General features: G+C 38.9%; 1 protein-coding gene across 2 annotated transcripts in view; it reads left to right on the top strand.

Annotated features, from left to right (window-relative positions):
- Nucleotides 1-19,292, top strand: part of fmr1 (fragile X messenger ribonucleoprotein 1) — a 71,196-nt gene extending 51,904 nt beyond the window's left edge. Inside the window, exons 12-15 of one of the 2 annotated variants that reach the window (XM_052022098.1) lie at nt 3,320-3,515; nt 5,345-5,545; nt 6,313-6,392; nt 18,000-19,292. In XM_052022098.1, coding sequence (XP_051878058.1) covers nt 3,320-3,515; nt 5,345-5,545; nt 6,313-6,392; nt 18,000-18,170 — 648 coding nt within the window. In that variant the 3' untranslated portion in view covers nt 18,171-19,292. The remainder of the gene's footprint in view (nt 1-3,319; nt 3,516-5,344; nt 5,546-6,312; nt 6,393-17,999) is intronic. The other variant, XM_052022099.1, reaches the window with a different exon arrangement.
- Nucleotides 19,293-20,391: the final 1,099 nt, after the last annotated feature.

Here is a 20,391-nt window from a genome sequence, read left to right as displayed (position 1 = left end):
GTTCGCACTTTGCTCAATTCTTCATGTAACTTAAGGCAATCTGACTTCCACATTGGGTTACATCTGAGCAACGTTGTGCTCTCAAGTACTGAATAATGTTTCTTTTTCTCATTGTGCCGCCTCCTCCCCCATCCCTCCCAAAATCAAGTATTCCAGTCTCTTGCTCATTATTTAACTAATTTACTGTTCTCTCACTACTCACATGTAGATGGCCTATTCTTCTGTGCTGTAACAATTCTGATCTTGTTATTTTTATCTTGCTTGCTTTCTCTATGTATATTTGTTATAATAAACTTTGTGCTGTCTAAGATGTGAGAAATGTTATATTGGTTTTTCTGATTTTCTGTTTGTGATCTGCTACCAGAGGATGACGTTGGAGTGATCTAAAACTGCAAACTGGCATTTAAAATATAAAAACTGTATGCAACAGTGATGCAGTATTGAAAGCTTTCAGCCACCAAGAAAATGGTGGAATGTGTATTTCCACATGCCAATTTCCTCTTCCCCAGCTCATCTGCCGTCCATTGCTGACTTCTGTTTTGTAAATTTTATCCCTCATCTAGCAAACTGAATTGTCTGAAATTGGAAAGACTTATTCAATTACCTACTGCTTGAAATGAAAAGCACCAGTGACAAATCAAGTTGTGTGTACTACCAAATGTCTTTTTTTCTTTAAATGACATGAACATGGAAAATGCTGGGAATATTCAACAAGTCAGGGAGCATCTGTGGAGAGAGATTCAGTAAATGTTTCAGGTTGATGACATTTCATCAGATTTGGGAATGGATGGATATCAGGCAAGTTTTAAAGTACAGAAAAATTGTGGTATTTGGGGTGAGTGAGGGAGTAGAGGAGATTAAATGACAAACTGGATTTTTAGTGCAAGATAACAGAAGTCTAGAGGACTGAAACGAGGAGAAATATTGGACAATCTGTGGCACTCTCTACCCCAGAGGGCTGTGGAGGCTCAAACCTGAGGTCGATACATTTCTGAATGTGAAAGAAATCGAGGGACTTGGGGACGGGACATAAAGATGGTGTTTGAGACAGACGATCAACCAAGATCTTGTTGAATGATAGAGCAGATGTGAGGAGCCGAAGGGCAAACTCTTGCTTCGATGTGTTCTGTTCTTGTGTAAGAGCTGGAAATACAGAATCGACAGAAGGAATGCCAAAAGGTAGAATAAAAATATTGGAAGTGCTTTTTATCTGAAAAGGTTAGATGGTATGTTGAGTGTGGCGGCTATAATGTTATAATAACAGGCTATAATAGACAATCAGCTCTGTTGAAATAATGGGCAAAGGAATGACTATTGGGATTTAACTCAGACAAGTGTAAAGTGATGCATTTTAGGAAGTTAAACCAGGCCAGGACATACACAGTGAATAGAAGGGCCTTGGGAAGTGTTATTGAACAGCAAGAGCTTGACGTACAAGTACGTTGTACCCTGAAAGTGACAGCATGGGTAGACAGAATATGGCATGCTTGCCTTCATCAGCTGAAGCTTTGAGTATAAAAGTTGGAACATCCCATTACAGCTGTACAAAACATTGGTTCGGGCACAGTTGGAGTATTGTGTGCAGTTCTAGTCACCACACTATAGGAAGGATGTGATTAAGCTACAGAGAATGCAGAAAAGGTTCACAAGGATGTTGTCTGGATTAGATGTCTTTGAGTTATCAATAGAGAATGGATAAGCTAGATCTGTCTTCCCTGGAGCCAAGGAAGCTGAGAGGTAATATGATAGAGGTATAGACAGGGTAGATAGCCAATGTCTGTTTCCCATGGTAGGGGTGACTAAAACTACACAGGTTTAAAATGAGTGAGAGGAGGCTTACAGGGGATCTGAGGCTTAAGTTTTTCACGCAGAGAGTAGTTGGGATCTGGAATGAGTGACAGAGGAGGTGGTGGAAGCAGGATCAGTAACGACATTTAAGAGGCATCCCGACAAGTATTTGAATGAACAAGGCACGGAGGGATGTGGAATTAATGCACACAAGTGGGACCAATATAGATAGGCATGATGGTTGGCATAGATAGTGGGCTGAAGGGCCTGTTTCTATACTCCATGACTTATCTAGCCATTGCTGACTTGTTCTGTGTCTCTCACTGCTGTTCTAGCCCTCAGTTGCCAAGAACAACATAATTTATTTGGGTCAAAAGTGGATAGAAGTTCAATTCTGGTTCATCAGCAGCAGTTTCTTTCTTTTTCAATCTTTTTATTAATTTTCAAATTAGTACAAAATAATATATATAACATTAGTAATTATACACATGGTGCAAAGAGATCAGGATAACAATCGTAACAGTTAATATATATAATCACAAGGAGTAAAAAAAAAGTAATCTAGACCTCCCGTTCTCTTACTGTGAACAAATACAAAAGGAAAGATTGAAAAGAAATGAAATTCAATTATATGAAAGAAGAACACCCAAATCAAAAAAAATATTGATACTAAACCAAGAAAAAAAAACCCAAAAACTTGATATTTCTTCAATTAAAACAAAAAAAAACATTATTACGTCATCAACTCTGTTCCACGGTATTCAAGGGTTATTGAAAGGGATCTGAAAAGGGTCAGCTTATATCATATGGAAGTATTGAATAAATGGACTCCAAACCCCCTCAAATTTAAGCCAAGGATCAACAGTACCACTCCTAATTTTTTCTAAGTTTAAATATGCTATAGTTTGAGAAAACCACTGAGAAGTGGTGGGAGGTATTGGATCCTTCAATTTGAACAAAATGGATCGCTTGGCCATTAATGTGACAAAGGCGATCATACGATGAGCAGAAGCAGATAAATGGTGAGATTCCATCATTGGTAACCCAAAAATTGCAGTAATAGGATGAGGTTGTAAGCAGTTTCATTTCCAAATGCATTTTGCTGACTTTACCGCTAAAGCTTCATGTGTTGCCAGGTCGGTGAAAGGGCAAATGGGATTTTATTGTTTCTAGTGCCGATTGTGGTATCTGGTGCATGCACGTCAGCCGAAAGGGTTCCATTTTCTGTCAACTTGAAGAATGTTACTCTGATTGTCAGACTTTAAGATGGAGCTATAATCTTCTCGCCATGGTGAGCTGCATTGGGATGAATGATGTGTTTTCTGAGAGTGGCCTCAATCTTAGCATTTGGCCAGAGTGCGACTGGATGTATTTCTCTTTATTCACCCCCTTAAAAAAAACATATGGCTTTAACTATTAGTTGCATTAAATTTTTGGTAAAAGCAAGTTTGCAAACATTCTGCAGATCCTGTTGTATAACAATTGTGGTGAGTCTGGCCATCTTCAACATCTTTGTGCTTTTTGTGCGCAGGAAGTTGACCAGCTCCGGATGGAGCGCTTACAAATAGATGAGCAGCTTCGGCAGATGGGTGCAGGTTTGAGGACCCCTGCAAACCGCCCTGATAAAGAAAGAGGCTATTCAACTGACGAGAGCACAAGTTACTTGCGTGGAGGAAGACCTTATGGTAGTCGAGGGCGTGGGAGGCGAGGCCCAGGATATGCATCAGGTACAATCTTAACTTGTCCACACCCCATTAGGGAGTAAAATTATTTCATTTCAGTCACTTGTAATATTTGTAATTGACATTTATTGCTTTTACAATTTCTAACAAATTCATTGCAATTTTTTAAGAACATTTTTAAAAATTCTTGGACAAGATTTGCTTTCTGCTCCTGAATATTTTGAACTACTATTTATATTAATGACCTGAACAAAGGGTAGAGAGTTAGTTGTCCAAGTTTGTTGATGACACAAAAATAAGTGGGAAACAGGTTGTGATGAGGATATTTGGACTGTGCCATAGTTTATGGGTAGGTTGTATAAGAGAGTGAAATCCTGGCAAATGGACTCCAGTGTGGGAAATTGTGAGGTGTTGCACTTTGGAAAGAGGAATCAAAAGACAAACTGTTTTCCAAGTGGAGCGAGATTGCAGGTGAGCAATCGTGTGCATAAATTGTAAAGAGTTAGCAGGCAGGTTCAGTGAGTGGTTGGGAAGTCAAATCTTTTAGCGGTTTATTACAACTGAAAGGCTTGCTACAGGGCAGTTAAAAGTCGGCCACATTTCTGTGGGTCTGGAGTCACATGTAGCCCAGACCAGATAAGGATGGCAGATTTCCTCCTCGATAAGACGTTAATGAACTAGGTGAGTCTTTACGACAATTGGCAGTGGTTTTCATGGTCACCATTAGATTTCTTAATTCCAGAATTCGAATTTATCACCATCTGCTGTGGATTCAAACCCAGGTCATCAAAACTATGCCCTGGGTTTTCTAGATTATTAGTCCAGTGATAATACCACTGTGCCATCACCTCCCTCTGGCTTTTATTGCAAGAAGATTGGAGTATGGAAATGAAAAAGTATTGTTACGATTGTATAGGGTATTGATGAGGCCACTGCAGGTGTACTGAGCATAGTTTTGGTCCCTTTATTTAAGAAAGGGTAGACTAGCATTGAAAGTGGTCCAAAAGAGATTCATTAGGCTAATTTCTGGCATGAGGGGCTTGTCCTTTTATGAATGGCTAAAGAAATTAGATCAATATTCTTTAGAGCTTAGAAGAATGAGGCATAATCTTATTGAAATATAAAAATCCTAAGGGGCATTCAAGGTAGATATCAAGATATTTCCACCGGTGAGAGAATGTTGCACAAGGGGACATCGTTACAAAGTAAGTGGGGCGGGGGGGGGGGGGGGGGGGAGCGGGTTTTAAAACTGAGGTGCATAGGAAGAATTTCTCAGAAAGGGTAGTGGATCTCTGTAATTCTGTACCTGGAAGCACTGTGGAGGGTGGAACATTGGAGGTATTTAGAAGAGGTGGTAGATAATTTTTTTTAAAAGACCAGAGATTTGAAGGCTATGGGGAATTGCTACAGAAGATGAGATGATGCCTGAGGCACATCAACCGTGATCATATTGAATGGCAGAAAGGCTTGAGAGGCCAAGTGACCCAATCCTGCTATTTTCTGCTGGTGGCCGGGACCTGCCATCCTTCTGACTGGTAGGGTTATGATGAAAATCAAGACATCTGGGGGAAAATAGGTGGGAGGAAGTTTGGCATGTGGATATTGATGTTCAGCTTTCAGAGTTCTATATTTTTAAGGAGAAGTTAAAGCAATGTGGGAAGAACTGCCAACAAGTAGATCAAACAATGACTATTGGCCTCATTATACTTGTTTTATAAGGTTGAGATGTGGCATTTAAAGCTGAGTTGTGATCTGAATCAAATGCTATTTTGGAAATAAAGAGCATTGTTTTATTCAATTGCTTATTTTGTTTTCTGTAATATACCTTTTACATTCCATTGACTGATTTATATTTTCTCCCTCTGGTTGCTAAGGTAACAACTCTGAAGCATCTAATGCCTCCGAGACAGAATCTGAGCACAGAGATGAGCTAAGTGATTGGTCGCTGGCACCAACAGATGAAGAAAGGGAGCCATATTCACGTCGAGGTGATGGACGCCGGCGCGGCAGTGCTGGGCGCGGCCGTGGGGGAGGTCGCGGTCGTGGGAGTAACAAAAATCTGTCAGCAGCTTCAGGTAAGGGGCCACCCATCTCTCCTTGTCCTCCTCTGCATGCATGTCAACTTTTCCCAGATTAATAGGCATTTTTGCTGGTCGAGACCTTCCATCAAAGAAGCAAACTGACAAGAATGTTTGTCTTTTTGTCATTTTGTGATTTTTGTATCATTTAAGTCTAGATGGATATTACTTTCCAAATGGCATCATTTTTCGTGTGCTGATTGCAGTATGTGTCATCATGTGTATAGATTAACAGTGCTGCTTTTTGGCAACTGAAGAGATGAATCTTATATATGCATGGCTGACTAATACTGTCACATTCTACCAACTGAACAGGTTATAGTAATTTTGCTTGTGCAGATGAATAATGGTAATATGTTGAGAACTGAAAATGTGTGTATGTGTATATAATATATGTATGTATATGTATATAAAATAAGTGTATGTATAAAATACACACACACAGAGATATATATATGTGTATGTGTGTGTATATATATGTGTGTATATATATATATATATATATATATTATATATATATATATGTATATGTGTGTGTATATATATGTATATATATATGTATGTGTGTGTGTGTGTGTGTATATATATATATATATATGTATATATATGTGTGTGTGTGTGTGTGTATATATATATATATATCTGTATATATATAGTGTGTGTATCTACATGTGTTCGTTCAGGCATTCATGAACTGTGGTCTGCAGTTCTGACTCCCAATCCGGGATGACTTCAATTTATTGGGGTTTTTTTTGGTGTTTTAGATGAATTCTTGAGGGCAGACATCCGCAAACGCAATTCGTCAAGAGACTCGAAGACTGGGACGACGGAGAGCTCATTGGAGGTAGCCTTTCGATTATGGTTTTGGTTTTGGTTTGCATTGTTGAGATTTGTCTACCCTGAGGTATAGTTTGGGAAGACTGTATTCGGCTATTAAATGGGTTCGAAGCTAAGTCTATCAAATTGCATGTCTCTATGTGTAGAGCATCATGGCAAAGCAAAGCTGTGGTGTAGCTGATTTGCTTTATTAAAATTTTCAAATACTAATTGAAATGTTAAGTAATTCCCAAAGTTTGGGATTCTTTATATTTTTGTAGATCTTGTTGTTGAGGAAAATGTAGATGTATTCTCACAAGATCTAGCATATGAATGACAAGACATTGTGAAAGGCACAATTAAGTTCTGTGCTGTTGAAGGTGGAAGGATGGTTTGTGAAAATAGGATTTTAGAACGTGGAACCATTCAGCTGAGCAAGTGTAGTTAGCTTACAGCATTTTGTATCCATCTGCTTATTAGAAATAAGAGACCAGAACAAATGAATATGTGACAAGAGAAATGATGCAAATAAAAAAAGCTTTAAGTTTATGATACTTTCGAATGTTTCTGTGTCAGGTAGGACCTGAACAAGTCAAGCAGGTTACACTGCAGTGGGTCGGTGGGACTGATGGGGTTGCACTAACAGCTGGCATAGACTCAATTGACTTAATAAATTACATTAGAAAATATGAGAAATATTAGTGAAGAAATGCTACTAGAAAGGTTTATGAACTGACACTGAAATTCCAGGGACCTGATAATTCACATCCCAGAGTTTTGGGAATGCTGTCTATAGGGATAGTGGGTGCTCTGGCTATCATTTTCCCAAATTCTATAGACTGTAGCATGATTCCTGCAGATTGGAGAGTAGCAAATGTGACTGCACTATTTAAGAAAGGAGAGAGAGGATAAAAATAGGGAACCACTGACCTGTAAGCTTGGCATTGGTAGTAGGGAAAATGCTGGAATCAATAATAAAGGATATGATATCAAATCACTTATAAAATAATAAAATGATTGGGCAGAGTCAACATGGGTCTAAGAAAGGGAAATTGTATGATTAATCCCAACTGAGGTCTTTGAAAGTGGATCTTTTTATGGCTTTAATAAGGCTTCACGCAACTGAGCAAGATTGGGACACGTGGAATTGGGGGTAATACACTAGCATGAATTAAGAATTGATTAATATGGAAGACAGAGTTGGAATAAGCAGGTCCTTGGGTTTGTAGGCTGTGACTATGGGGTGCTGCAGGGATCAGTGCTGAGGCCTCAATAATTGTTAGTCATTTTGTCAAGGAGATTAAATGTTATATTTTCAAATTAGCTGGTGATACAAATTAAGTAGGAATTTGAGTATGCAAAAATACTTCAGAGCAGAAATAGACAAACTGTGAGTGGGCAACTATGTGACAGATGGAATACAATATGGAAAATTGTGAGGTTATCTGCTTCAATAGGGAAAACAAAAATGCTCAGCCTTTTTTAAATGGTGAACGGATGGAAAATATTGATGTTCAAAGGGACCTTGGGAGTCTTTGTACAAAAGTCACTGAAAGCTAACCAGAAGGTGCACAAGGCAGTTAGAAAAGCAAAATGGTATGTTCACCTTTATTGCAAGAGGATTTGAATACAAGAATAAAGATGTCTTTCTAGTTTTGCACAGAATGAGATCACATTTGAAATATTATGTACAATTTTGGTCAAAGTTGAATTTATTGTCATATACACAAATACATGTTTGTACAGGTGCCATGAAGAACTTACCTGCAGCAGCATCACAGGCACATAGCATCAGATACACATTAACAAGAAATACATAAATTATACAAAATTATGCAAGAACACAAATCATGACTCTTGTGGATCCTGACTGCCTGTAGGAATTCTTAACTCACCCGGTGCTTTGCCTGATATAAAGCTTGGAATTCAGGTTTGCTTTATTTGGGACATCGGTGCTTTGCTGAACTATTGCTGGTTAAGGTGTGAACTGATAGGCTTGGGTTCAGGAGAACATTATATCCAGGCAAATTGCTCCTTCTGCCTAAAAGAAAGCATATACTTGCTGCAGAGGGATTGCAGTGAAGATTCACCAGACTGAATTCTAGGAATGTGAGTCTGTTTCATGAGGAGAAATTGGCCGTGAGGAGCAATTGAGTAGGTTCGACCTCTAACGTTTAGCAAAATAAGAGGGGATCTTGATGAAAAGTACAAAATTCTTGAAAAGATAGACAGGGTACATACAGGGAGGATGTCTCCCCTCGTTAAAGAATCCAGAACTAAGGTCAATAATTGGCCATTTAGGACTAAAATGAGAAATTTCTGCACTCAAAGGCTAGTGCATCTTTGGAATTCACTTCCCTGGAGGGCTGTGGAGGTTCAATCATTGATTGTGTCTTAAAAATGAGATCAGTAGGTTTTTAGATCATAAAGAAATCAGGGGATGTATGAATTGTGCAGGAAAATGATGAGGTAAAAGATCAGCTATGATTTTGTTAAGTGGCAGAGCAGGCTTGAGGGCAGAATTGCCTCCTCCACCTATCTCATACGTTATGTTTTACATCACTATTATCCAGCCCAGCACTTACATAGCCGATTTCCACAGTGACTTTACGAAGGTTTCAATTCGTACAACTGCCTATCACAAAGTGACAGTTGACTTTCAAGTTCATTTTCCTTTGCATGCAGATCTAATTGCATAAAATCTCTACTTGTGTGAGTAAATTAAAAGAATGGTATAATTAATCGTTGATTCTCAGTCAGTGACTAGTCCTCCCACCTCCTCGTTAAGTGTCATAAATACCATTCAGAGGAGGTGTGCCAATACCAGCCCATTTCCTGACAGGGTTTGGCTGTGAACCTCATGCTGTGTAGGATTATGGCTGGTGCTCATGACTCATTTGTGGATTCTGACTGCCGATAGGAATATTTAACTCAACTGGTGCTTTGCCTGACATCAAATTTGGAATTCAGGTTTGCTACATTCGTGAGCATGGTGTTTGCTGAACTATTGCTGGTTAAGGTGTGAAATGATAGGCGTAGATTCAATAGAACATTATATACAGGCAAGCTTGCTCATTCTTCAGCTTGAACTTCCACCTAGCTTCCACAGAAATATCTAATATTGCCAATGCACTTGTTCACAACTGTGCGAACACTTACCCTATCCATTTAATACGGTGGTCGGGAGGGTGATGAAGAGAGCAGAGACAGATGGTTTCAACACTTGATCTGGTTACAAAATCTTCTGGCAGTTCGTGACAAAGATCCATACTGGTTATGGGACTTATTTCTTCTAATGTATGGAAGGAAATGTTTTGCCTCACCTGATCTCTACTGAAGTTAGTAGATATGGAGGGGTATAAACCATTATCAAGATCTACTTGCTCCTTTTCCCTTTCTCCAACTCTCATTCTTTCATATCAGAAACTGATCTCAGTAGCTAAATTTACTTACCAATGTGCTCAAAGCCTGTAAGTTTATTTTATATTATTTTTATATTTCATAGGATGAGGCTATTACACCTGTGATCTGTGTTATAACATTATGATCCCACAATCAAAATTTACAGAAGTTTTGAACAATCAACCATTTTTTACTTTTTAAACTTGTTTTTTTAAGAGATCCATGTAATTGATTTTCTAAAATTGTCGCATTTGGAAAGAATCTCTAAATGATAAAGCACTCTAGCTGTACATTTAATCAAAACTTAATCCAACTGAGCATCCAAGCCCATTCTATGGCAATTCTAGAAGACTCCTAGCCCTCTTTAATACAATCAAATCTTACAAAGTTCAAAAACTAGAATATGGTGAGTATGTGTTGCATGTAACAATATTGTGTTCAAGTGTTATTTGATTTGTTTTGAATGCCTTGTTCAAGCCTTTGTAGGTTGATAGTGTCACGAACCAGCAACAAAAGAAACACACTGAGCATGATTTAGTGTTAAAAACTATTTTATTAATCACTACTTATGATAATACGTAAAATAAAAGTAAAAATGTTAGTATGTTAGAATTCAAGAATGTTAAACCTCGAACGTTAACCCCAAAACTAAACTCTTCGTGTGTGTGTGTGACAAAGTCCAAAACTCCCAGTTCCTGAATGGTTCTTAAAGTTCAGTTCCGCAAGCCATAAGGTGAAACATGAGCAAGGGCTTCTTCAACAACCACCGTTGTCTGAAGATAAGATATAGATGTAGAAAAACATAGAGAGAGTACATACGAAATCCAAATGTTCCACGATGGAACCCAAACGACACTTCAGTGTTTACTCGGTAGTGACTTCCTCACCCCGAAAAGCATCCGAACCGTGGTCGTCCACACACAAATACCTGTTTCCTTCTACAGGTCAGCAACAAAGTGAACTCCACCGGATTACTTCCAACTTCCATACATGGATTTCAGTGGCAAACACAGTTATTGTTTCTCATCCATCGATAGAGAAAACAAGCAGGCTGGTGTCTCTCTCCCTTCTCTCTCTCTCCTTCTTCTTCTTCTTACTTCTTCAACAACGTCATTACGTCCTTTATCTTCTATTGACGTAAGCACGCCCCACACACACATACACACACACTCTCTATCTTAAAGGGACTTTCACTGAGTCCGTAACACCTCCCACCTAAAAAAAAATTTTCCCAAGAAAATTTTAACCGCGCATACAGTTAGTAATGTTAATAATTATCATGTTACACAACTACAGACTATCAGATTAGTACAGATACATGTTTCCCATTTAACATCGGGAAAGACAATCAGCAATCACATTATCTTTGCCTTTAATGTGAGTTATCATGAGATCAAACTCTTGTAAAATTAAACTCCAGTTTAACAGCCTTCTGTTCTTGTTTTTGACTCGGCTCAGAAACACCAATGGGTTATGATCTGTATACACAGTCAATGGTTTCTGAGCGGTGCAAACATATACACTGAAATGTTGCAAGGCTAAAACAAGCGACAGTAATTCTTTCTCTATAGTGGAATAATTCTTTTGATGCTCATTAAACTTCTTTGAAAAGTAAGCTACAGGATGGTCAATATCATCAAGGTCACCCTTCTGCAACAACACAGCTCCTGCAGCTTCATCACTGGCATCTACTGCTAATGAAAATGGCTTTTCAAAGTCAGGTGTTTTGAGCACAGGATGGTAGCATAAAATGGCTTTCAGCTTCTCAAATGCTTCTTGACAAGAATCTGTCCAAACAAACTTTACTCCCTTCTTCAGAAGGTTAGGGGAAGAGCAATATCAGCAAAATTTTTACAAAATTTTCAAGAATATCCAACCATTCCCAAAAATCTTCTAACAGTCCTCGTACCTGTGGGAATAGGGAACTCAGATATTGCTTGAACTTTTGCCTGAACAGGAGCTTGCTTGCCTTGACCTACAACATAACCAAGATACGTCACAGTGGCATGGCCAAATTCACTTTTAGCCAAGTTAACTGTAAGGTTAGCCTTGGAAAGTCTTTCAAACAACCTTTCTAACGCAGAGATGTGATCTTCCCAAGTATCATTCCCAGTCACTAAGTCGTCAATGTAGGCATCTGTATGTTTTAACCCATGAATCACTGAATTAATCATTCTTTGAAATGTTGCCGGAGCATTTTTCATTCCAAATGGCAAAACATTGTATTCATACAATCCAGAAGGGGTTACAAAGGCTGAAATCTCCCTTCCTCTATCTGTTAATGGAACACACCAGTACCCTTTTAATAGGTCAATCTTTGTAAGAAATTTTGCCTTTCCCACTCTGTCTATGCAATCATCCACCCTAGGAATAGGGTAAGCATCTGACTTTGTTACAGCATTCATTTTCCTGTAATCTGTGCAAAATCTAACAGTTCCATCAGGTTTAGGTACAATAACACAGGGCGAACTCCAATTTGAAGTAGAATGTCTAATAATATCATTTTCCAACATGTACTTTATTTCCTGATCAACAAGTTTACTTTTCTCTACATTCATTCGATATGGGTGTTGTTTGATTGGTTTTGCATCCCCAACATCAGCATCATGGGTAATTATCGATGTTCTGTTTGGAACATCTGGGAACAGATTTTTAAATTTTAAAATTAATTCTCTCATCTGTTGTTTTTGTGAAACTTGTAAATGGTCCAACTTCGTTTCAAGGTTCTCCAGGATATTTTGGTTTTTTAGTTTCGATGGAACAATATTTGGTCTAAATTGGCCTTCCTCAACATCAACATCAGGCATTCTAGAAACAACCTTTTCACCATCCACCAAGGCCACAACTGAATCCCTCTCATAATAAGGTTTTAGCATGTTTACATGACAGAGTTGTGTTTTCTTGCGTCTATCTGGTGTTTTGATTATATATGTTAGATCAGTCACTCGAGATTCAATAACATAGGGTCCAGAAAAACAAGATTGCAAGGGATTATTTTGGCTAGGGAAAAATACCAACTCCTTTTGCCCCACTGCGAATGTCCTAGGCCGAGCACGTCTATCAAAATATGTCTTCATTCTTATCTGGCTGGTTTTCAAATTCTCTCTCGCTAGCTGGCAGACTCTCTCCAACCGAGTTTTAAATTTTTGGACATAGTCCAACAGACTCAAGTGCACTTCCTCATTAACCCATTGCTCTCTCAACAACTCCAAAGGTCCTCTCACCCTATGTCCAAATACAAGCTCAAACGGACTAAATCCTATTGACTCCTGGATTGATTCTCTAACGGCAAACAAAAGTAAATGGATACCTTCGTCCCAATCCTTTGTGTTTTCAAAGCAATAAGTCTTCAGCATATTTTTGAGAGTAGAATGAAATCTCTCCAGAGCTCCTTGAGATTCTGGGTGATATGCAGATGATACAATCTGCTTTGCTCCCAGCTCATAGACTATTTGTTGAAAAATTTTTTGACATAAAATTACTACCTTGATCAGATTGGATTTCTTTTGGCAAACCAAACAAGGTAAAAAATTTTACAAGAGCCTTTGACACCGTCTTGGCCTTAATATTTCTAAGGGGTATTGCCTCTGGAAATCTAGAAGTGGCACACATGATGGTTAACAAATACTGATTTCCAGTCTTAGACTTTGGTAATGGACCAACACAGTCCACAATCACCTTCGAAAAGGGCTCCCCAAAAGCAGGAATTGGCTTCAAAGGAGCCACAGGGGGTTTTTGATTTGGTTTACCTACCATCTGACATGTGTGGCAGGTTCGACAAAACATCACCACATCTTTTCTCAAACCAGGCCAATAGAATTGTTTCAAGATCTTCCCTACAGTTTTATTCACACCAAAATGACCACCCAAAGGCATACTATGGGCCAGGTTTAAAATCTCATCCCTATAAACTTTTGGAACAACAACCTGATGAATAACTTCCCATTCCTCAGTAACAGGAACATGAGGAGGTCTCCATTTCCTCATTAACACTCCATTTTTGACATAGTATCCAATTGGCACTTTTTCAATCTCCTCACATGAGAGAGCTTTTTCTTTCAATTCTGTCAACTCAGGGTCCTTTGTCTGTTCCACCATAAAATCCTCCCTCGACAAAGACAAATCTTTAAATTCAGGCTCCCTACAAGGATGTTGATCCTCCAGTGAAGACAGAAAAGTCTCAGATAAGGCATCATAATTTTCTTCCTGTTCAGGACTGTCACAAGGAACCACATCAGACTGCACCGGACTGTCTGTCTTGGCTAATTCTCTAGCTCTAGCTCGAGTCACCGCACATGATGGGTAAACATCTGGATCATTCTCAGATTCATCAATCCTTGGTTTGGTTGTTAACCGTACCACAGGAACAATTTCTCCATCTGCAAGGTCATTTCCCAATAACAAAGAAACTCCTTCCACTGGCAAACTAGGTCTTATCCCTATCTCGACTGGTCCTTCTACGAACTTTGACTTTAAAATCACCCTGTGAAAAGGGACAGACATGGTCTCACCTGTAACGCCTCGTACTAGATTTACTTCACCAGTGTCACTTTCTTCATCAAAATTTAAAACACTGTCCAGCAAGAGAGATTGACTAGCCCCAGTATCTCTAAGAATTTTCACTGGCACCTGGGGTGACTCATCATTCAGTGAAACAAAACCCTCTGATACATACGAACGGAATTCCTTTCTCACCTCCTCCAACTTTTCCGCTTTTCCCTCTTGCAAGGACTGATCTTTAACAGCATCTCCTGAACCTTTTTGATTTTTAATTGCCTGAAAGCAAGCATTGGGCCCAGCTTCCTTCTTTTTCTTCAAAAGGGCACAATTAGATATCACGTGGCCAGGTTTCCTACAGTAATAACAAGTACGCTCAACAGGTTTCTCCAGCCCTGGCTTCTTTTCATCTTTTCCTTTTTGATTATCTCCCAATTTAATCTCTGGTTTACCTGGATTGTCTTTGTAACTCTTTTGAAAGGTTTTAGGTTGTCCCCATTTGGATTTATGGGTTAAAGCATAATCATCTGCCAACCTAGCAGTTTCTTGTAAAGTTTCCACTGCCTTTTCATTTAAATATGTTGTTAATTCAGCTGGAACACATCTTTTAAAGTCTTCCACTAGTATCAATTCTGTCAATTTATCATAATCCCCATCTACATTTTTAGCCAGGCACCATCGTTCAAAACATATTCTCTTTCCATTGGCAAATTCCATATAAGTCTGATCTGCAGATTTCCTCAAGTCTCTGAATTTTTGTCTATAAGCCTCAGGGACCAATTCATAGGCCTTCAAAATAGCTTGTTTTACCTTGGTATAATCAGCTGCATCCTCAACAGACAAAGCAGAATAAGCTTTTTGAGCTTTACCTTTAATCACACTCTGTACCATAAGAGCCCATCCTTTCCTTGGCCAGTTTGAACTCACAGCAACCTTTTCAAAATGTTGGAAATACTGATCAACCTGATCTTCTTCAAACGGAGGGACTAATCGAACCTCCCTGCTGGCTGAAAAACCATCATCAGAATCAGATTCCGAACTCCTACGCTTCATTTGTAACTCATGCTGCCTCTGTTTCTCCTTCTCCTCACTATCCAGCTCCATCCTCTTCAATTCCATCTGCTTCATTGCTAGATCAGCCTCTATCTTCATCTGAGTTAGCTTTTGTTCGGCCTCTAATTTCTCTCGCTCGGCCTCTATCTTTAACTGGGTTTGCTCTCGTTCGGCCTCTAATCTCTTTTGTTCTCGTTCAGCTTCTATCTTTAACTGGGTTTGCTCTCGTTCAGCCTCTATCTTTGCCAGCTGCACCTGTGCCTCAGAAATTGCTATTTCACTGCCAGGAAACTGTTTTAACACTTCCTTCTCAAACACCTTCTTTTCCACATAATGGCCAGCTATCAGTCTCTGAATATCTGCCTTTCTCATAGACTGCTTTACTTCTGTAAGGTTTAGCCTTGTAGCAATCTTTATCAAATCATCCTTTTTCGCCACCTCCAATCCCTTTTGGGTTGGTGACTCCAAAAATGCCTTAATATCCATTGCTGCTGGTTTCCACACACACAAGCCAATTAAAAAGAATTTATCAGACCTCCCTCAAAAATCTTTGGATTGAATCCCGAACAAATCTCGTCAATCTGGGGTACAATCCCAGACGACACTCGTTAACCTTGGGAACTATCCCGGACGAGCCCCCAATTTTGTCACGAACCAGCAACAAAAGAAACACACTGAGCATGATTTAGTGTTAAAAACTATTTTATTAATCACTACTTATGATAATACGTAAAATAAAAGTAAAAATGTTAGTATGTTAGAATTCAAGAATGTTAAACCTCGAACGTTAACCCCAAAACTAAACTCTTCGTGTGTGTGTGTGTGTGACAAAGTCCAAAACTCCCAGTTCCTGAATGGTTCTTAAAGTTCAGTTCCGCAAGCCATAAGGTGAAACATGAGCAAGGGCTTCTTCAACAACCACCGTTGTCTGAAGATAAGATGTAGATGTAGAAAAACATAGAGAGAGTACATACGAAATCCAAATGTTCCACGATGGAACCCAAACGACACTTCAGTGTTTACTCGGTAGTGACTTCCTCACCCTGAAAAGCATCCGAACCGTGGTCGTCCACACACAAATACCTGTTTCCTTCTACAGGTCAGCAACAAAGTGAACTCCACCGGATTACTTCCAACTTCCATACATGGATTTCAGTGGCAAACACAGTTATTGTTTCTCATCCATCGATAGAGAAAACAAGCAGGCTGGTGTCTCTCTCCCTTCTCTCTCTCTCCTTCTTCTTCTTCTTACTTCTTCAACAACGTCATTACGTCCTTTATCTTCTATTGATGTAAGCACGCCCCACACACACATACACACACACTCTCTATCTTAAAGGGACTTTCACTGAGTCCGTAACAATAGAGATCAGCAAATTTTCAGAAAATAACTGGATCTAGAAATTTACAAGAGAATTAGGACCAAACTTTTATAACTCCATTGATCTCCCTAATCTATATCTTTATGTAATGTAAATTGAGGCCTTGGAAAGTTATAAATGGGTACATTATACCCAAGTTGAGAATCCTTTGGACCCAATGATTAATTCTTTTAACTTTTTACATTTTCTTAAAATACTCAGTCAAAAAAGATGTGATTTTGGAACACTGCCATTGATTTGCTTTCAAATGGGTTCTTTTATTTATTTGGAAATAGTGTCTTTGGATTTGCAAAATGTGCTTTTGCTAGCCAGGAAACACAAATATTCACTTTTCCGTATCTTTAATCTTATGTTTATCTTATTCTTGGAAAGAACACTTGACACTTGTTTGAACTTTATTACCACATATATTTTAAAGCGTATTACCTTTCTCCCCTTTTTTTTAATGTTTTACTGGCACTACCAAGATTGAGAAGCCACAATATGGGGAATCACAGGCATGATTGAACTGGCAACGTGCCACATACAAGTGCAGCACGACACAAGTGCTTGTGCTTTTGTAGCACCTTTTGAAATAGTGTAGTGAATTCTGTCAAGATGCGTCGTTGCTGAAGTGAATGATGCACGAGTACTGGAGTTAGAGGGGCAATTAAAGACATGAACTTAGGGAGGTTTTTAAGGGTGAGAAAGGAATCATTACAGATGTAGGAAGCTCTCTTAAAGGCTTCCCTGCTGTTGGTGGAGCAGACTTGAGCAGGGGGCATGCATACAAGGGCCACATAAAGCAGGCAGCGATCGGAGCAGTAGATTTTGATGAGGGGAGGAAGAGAGGGATTGCTAAAGATTTTGTATTAGGCTATGTACAAGCCAAAGAAGATCATCAAAGATGAGGATGGTGGGTTTTGTTGGGCAAGTGACAGTTTACATAAAAGGTCAGGAATTTGGGGGGAAAGCAGAGAGGTTGAAATTAACCATAATGGCAAACAATAGCAAGGTTTTTGTCGTCATCAATAGAAAGCAAGAACGTGCATGTGACTGTCTGCATCTTCAGTTTTTGCTCACTTATCACCGAGGTTGATCAGCTAGGCTGAATATTTGTGAAGAAAAATATTCAAGTAATGCATTAGAACATCTGTTAAACTGTTATGCAGCCAATATCACTATTTTCAGTATAAATATTCATATTCAGTATAAATTTTGATATTTTACCTACAGCTTAAGTTCCAGTATTCTGATTTTGGTGCATGTTCAATGTTATGCCTGCAGTATTTAGTTTCTGAACACTTCCTGATTTGTTTCAGATCAGAACTGACAGCAATAATGAAAGGGGTATCATGACGAAAGCTTCACACAGCCCAAACGTTTTTGGTGAGAGCACTCGACAACGCATAGGCAAGGAGCGCGCTCCAAAGAAAGAGAAGCCAGAGACTTCTGCAGACAACCAGCAAGTGATGGTGAATGGAGTATCTTAAAGCGCATACCTGTAGAGTGATGTTCTCTCTTAATTTCCTTTCATTAACCATACAAACCAGATGCTTACATGTCACTTAGAGAAACCTATTAGGCCAAAGACATAAAACTCATTTGTGCATAACTGATGCACACAGTCCACTTTTGTCTTTAGGTGGACAGGTGGAACGTTTGTGAAGTAACCATTTTCATTTCACTTAGCAAACTCCTTTTTGAAAAAAAAATAAAAGTATATTGTTTGATCTGTGCCTTCAATATAACTTGCCAGAAGGGGATAACCTTACTATAGTTGCAGAAATCAGGGAAGCTAAATGAGCAGAAGACAGTAACAATGTAAAATACATGTATGTAGATAAAGTGTGGTTAAATACCGGGGAACCTTTACAGAAGAATGCATGCTTTTCATGATTTTCCTTATATATGCATCTAGCTGAACAGTAAAGGATCAGAAATCCTTGCACTGAAGTTTGTATGGCATTGATTGGTCAGTGTGGGAGGGCACTTTTTTCTTTACACCTCTGCATTTGATGTACAAGGATAAATGTAAAGAATTAAATAGTGTATTGTTTGAAAGGCATATAATGCCTGGAGATTGTTGCCAAACCGATGATTTGTAGTTATTTATTTTTGGGAATGTACAGTATTTGGGAGGGGAAAAGCTTTGTTTATGTACCTGTCCACTATGGGCTATTGTGTTAAACTTAGTATAGATGATTAACAAAGGTAGATTGACCTTACAGTGTATGATCTGCAACGGGGCAATATTTTTCTCTGTACATAGTAGTGAAAACAAATAATTTGGTTTTATGTTGATATTGTTCGGTTGAAGTGCAATATATTTTGTATGCAAGCAGTTTCAATTAATAAAGTTTGATCTTCCTCTGCTGACTGTAGGATAACTTCCTTCTGATTTACTACAGTCACAATTTAAGAGTTGGAGATCAGTTTTAATTATTTTTCGATTAGCTAAATTAATCCAACAAAAATTAGCTGGTTAATAACTGACTTGGTGGATTTCCCTAGTAAAATTATGAAATGTTATGTATGTGGTTACAATGGTTAGAAAAAAATGACAAAATATGTTGCAGTGTACAAAATACAAAATTTGCAATGTTTTCTATTCCATTTCTTTCCCCTCGTGTCTCTTTATTTAATAGTGCACAAATCAGCATATGGTATAAGGAGTTGCATTACTATTGAGGTGAGATGGGAGGAGAGCTAAAGAAATAAGTTGGTGTCTGCAATTGACAACGTCTGCATAAGTGAAGAGATAATCAAGCAGCAACAAACAATCTGCTGGAGGAACTCGGGGACGGACACCACCTGTGACAGATGCTGCTCGACCCGCTAAGTTCCTCCAGCAGATTGTTTGTTGCTCCTGATTTCACCATCTGCAGTCTTTTGTGTCTCCATAGATAATCAACCAGGTGTTTTTTGGCATAATGGATGGGGTGTGAACAACAAATGCAGTTACCAATACACAGGTTGGCTTGTGCTTGGTAGCAAAGAGGTACCCCATGATTGGAATCAATTTTGTGAAATTGGAGACAGGAGGAGGACATTTAGTATAAATTGGCATCAAGATCGGCACAACATCGTGGGCAGAATGGCCTGCCTAGTGCTGTACTGTCCTAAGTTCTATCTAATATTATTGTGATTTTCATTTTGTTGTTGTTTTGGTATGCTAACCTTCCACGAACCATGCCACCAAAAGTGAAATTGTTCTGATTTCTTGAAACGTCCTGCCCCTCAGCAGCATCCAGAAACATTTTCACGTCTCCAAATGAAACACATTGCTACTTCATAGTCACCACCATCGATTCCTCCACTTTGTAAATTGGTAAACTCTTTGTCCAACGATCAGTGTTTGAAGAGCAGAAATTTGTTCCAATTAAAAAAAGATGACCATGGTCATTGATTTCAATCCCTGTCACAAACTTTGCTCCTAGTGGGTGTCCCCTCTCACTCTCCTAAACATATTCTCTCCCTCTCTTTCTGGCATCTGTCTGAAACAAAATCAGACTCCTCGCAACCTTCTTGTTGCATTTGATGATACCTCATATCTGTGAGATCATTGAGATTATTTACTATCACTTCCATAGCATTGCCTGTTCCTCAGGTTTGTTGCAAAATCCCTCATCCATGACTGGATCGACATACAAGGGTAATATGGCCATTTTCCCTCTTTCTACACTCTGTAAATGTGAGGTCATCCATAACTCT

Source organism: Pristis pectinata, chromosome 8 (genome assembly GCF_009764475.1).
Source record: "Pristis pectinata isolate sPriPec2 chromosome 8, sPriPec2.1.pri, whole genome shotgun sequence".
Lineage (NCBI taxonomy): Eukaryota > Metazoa > Chordata > Chondrichthyes > Rhinopristiformes > Pristidae > Pristis > Pristis pectinata.
Note: the sequence above shows the minus strand (reverse complement) of the source record. Positions and strands in the feature narration are given on the sequence as shown.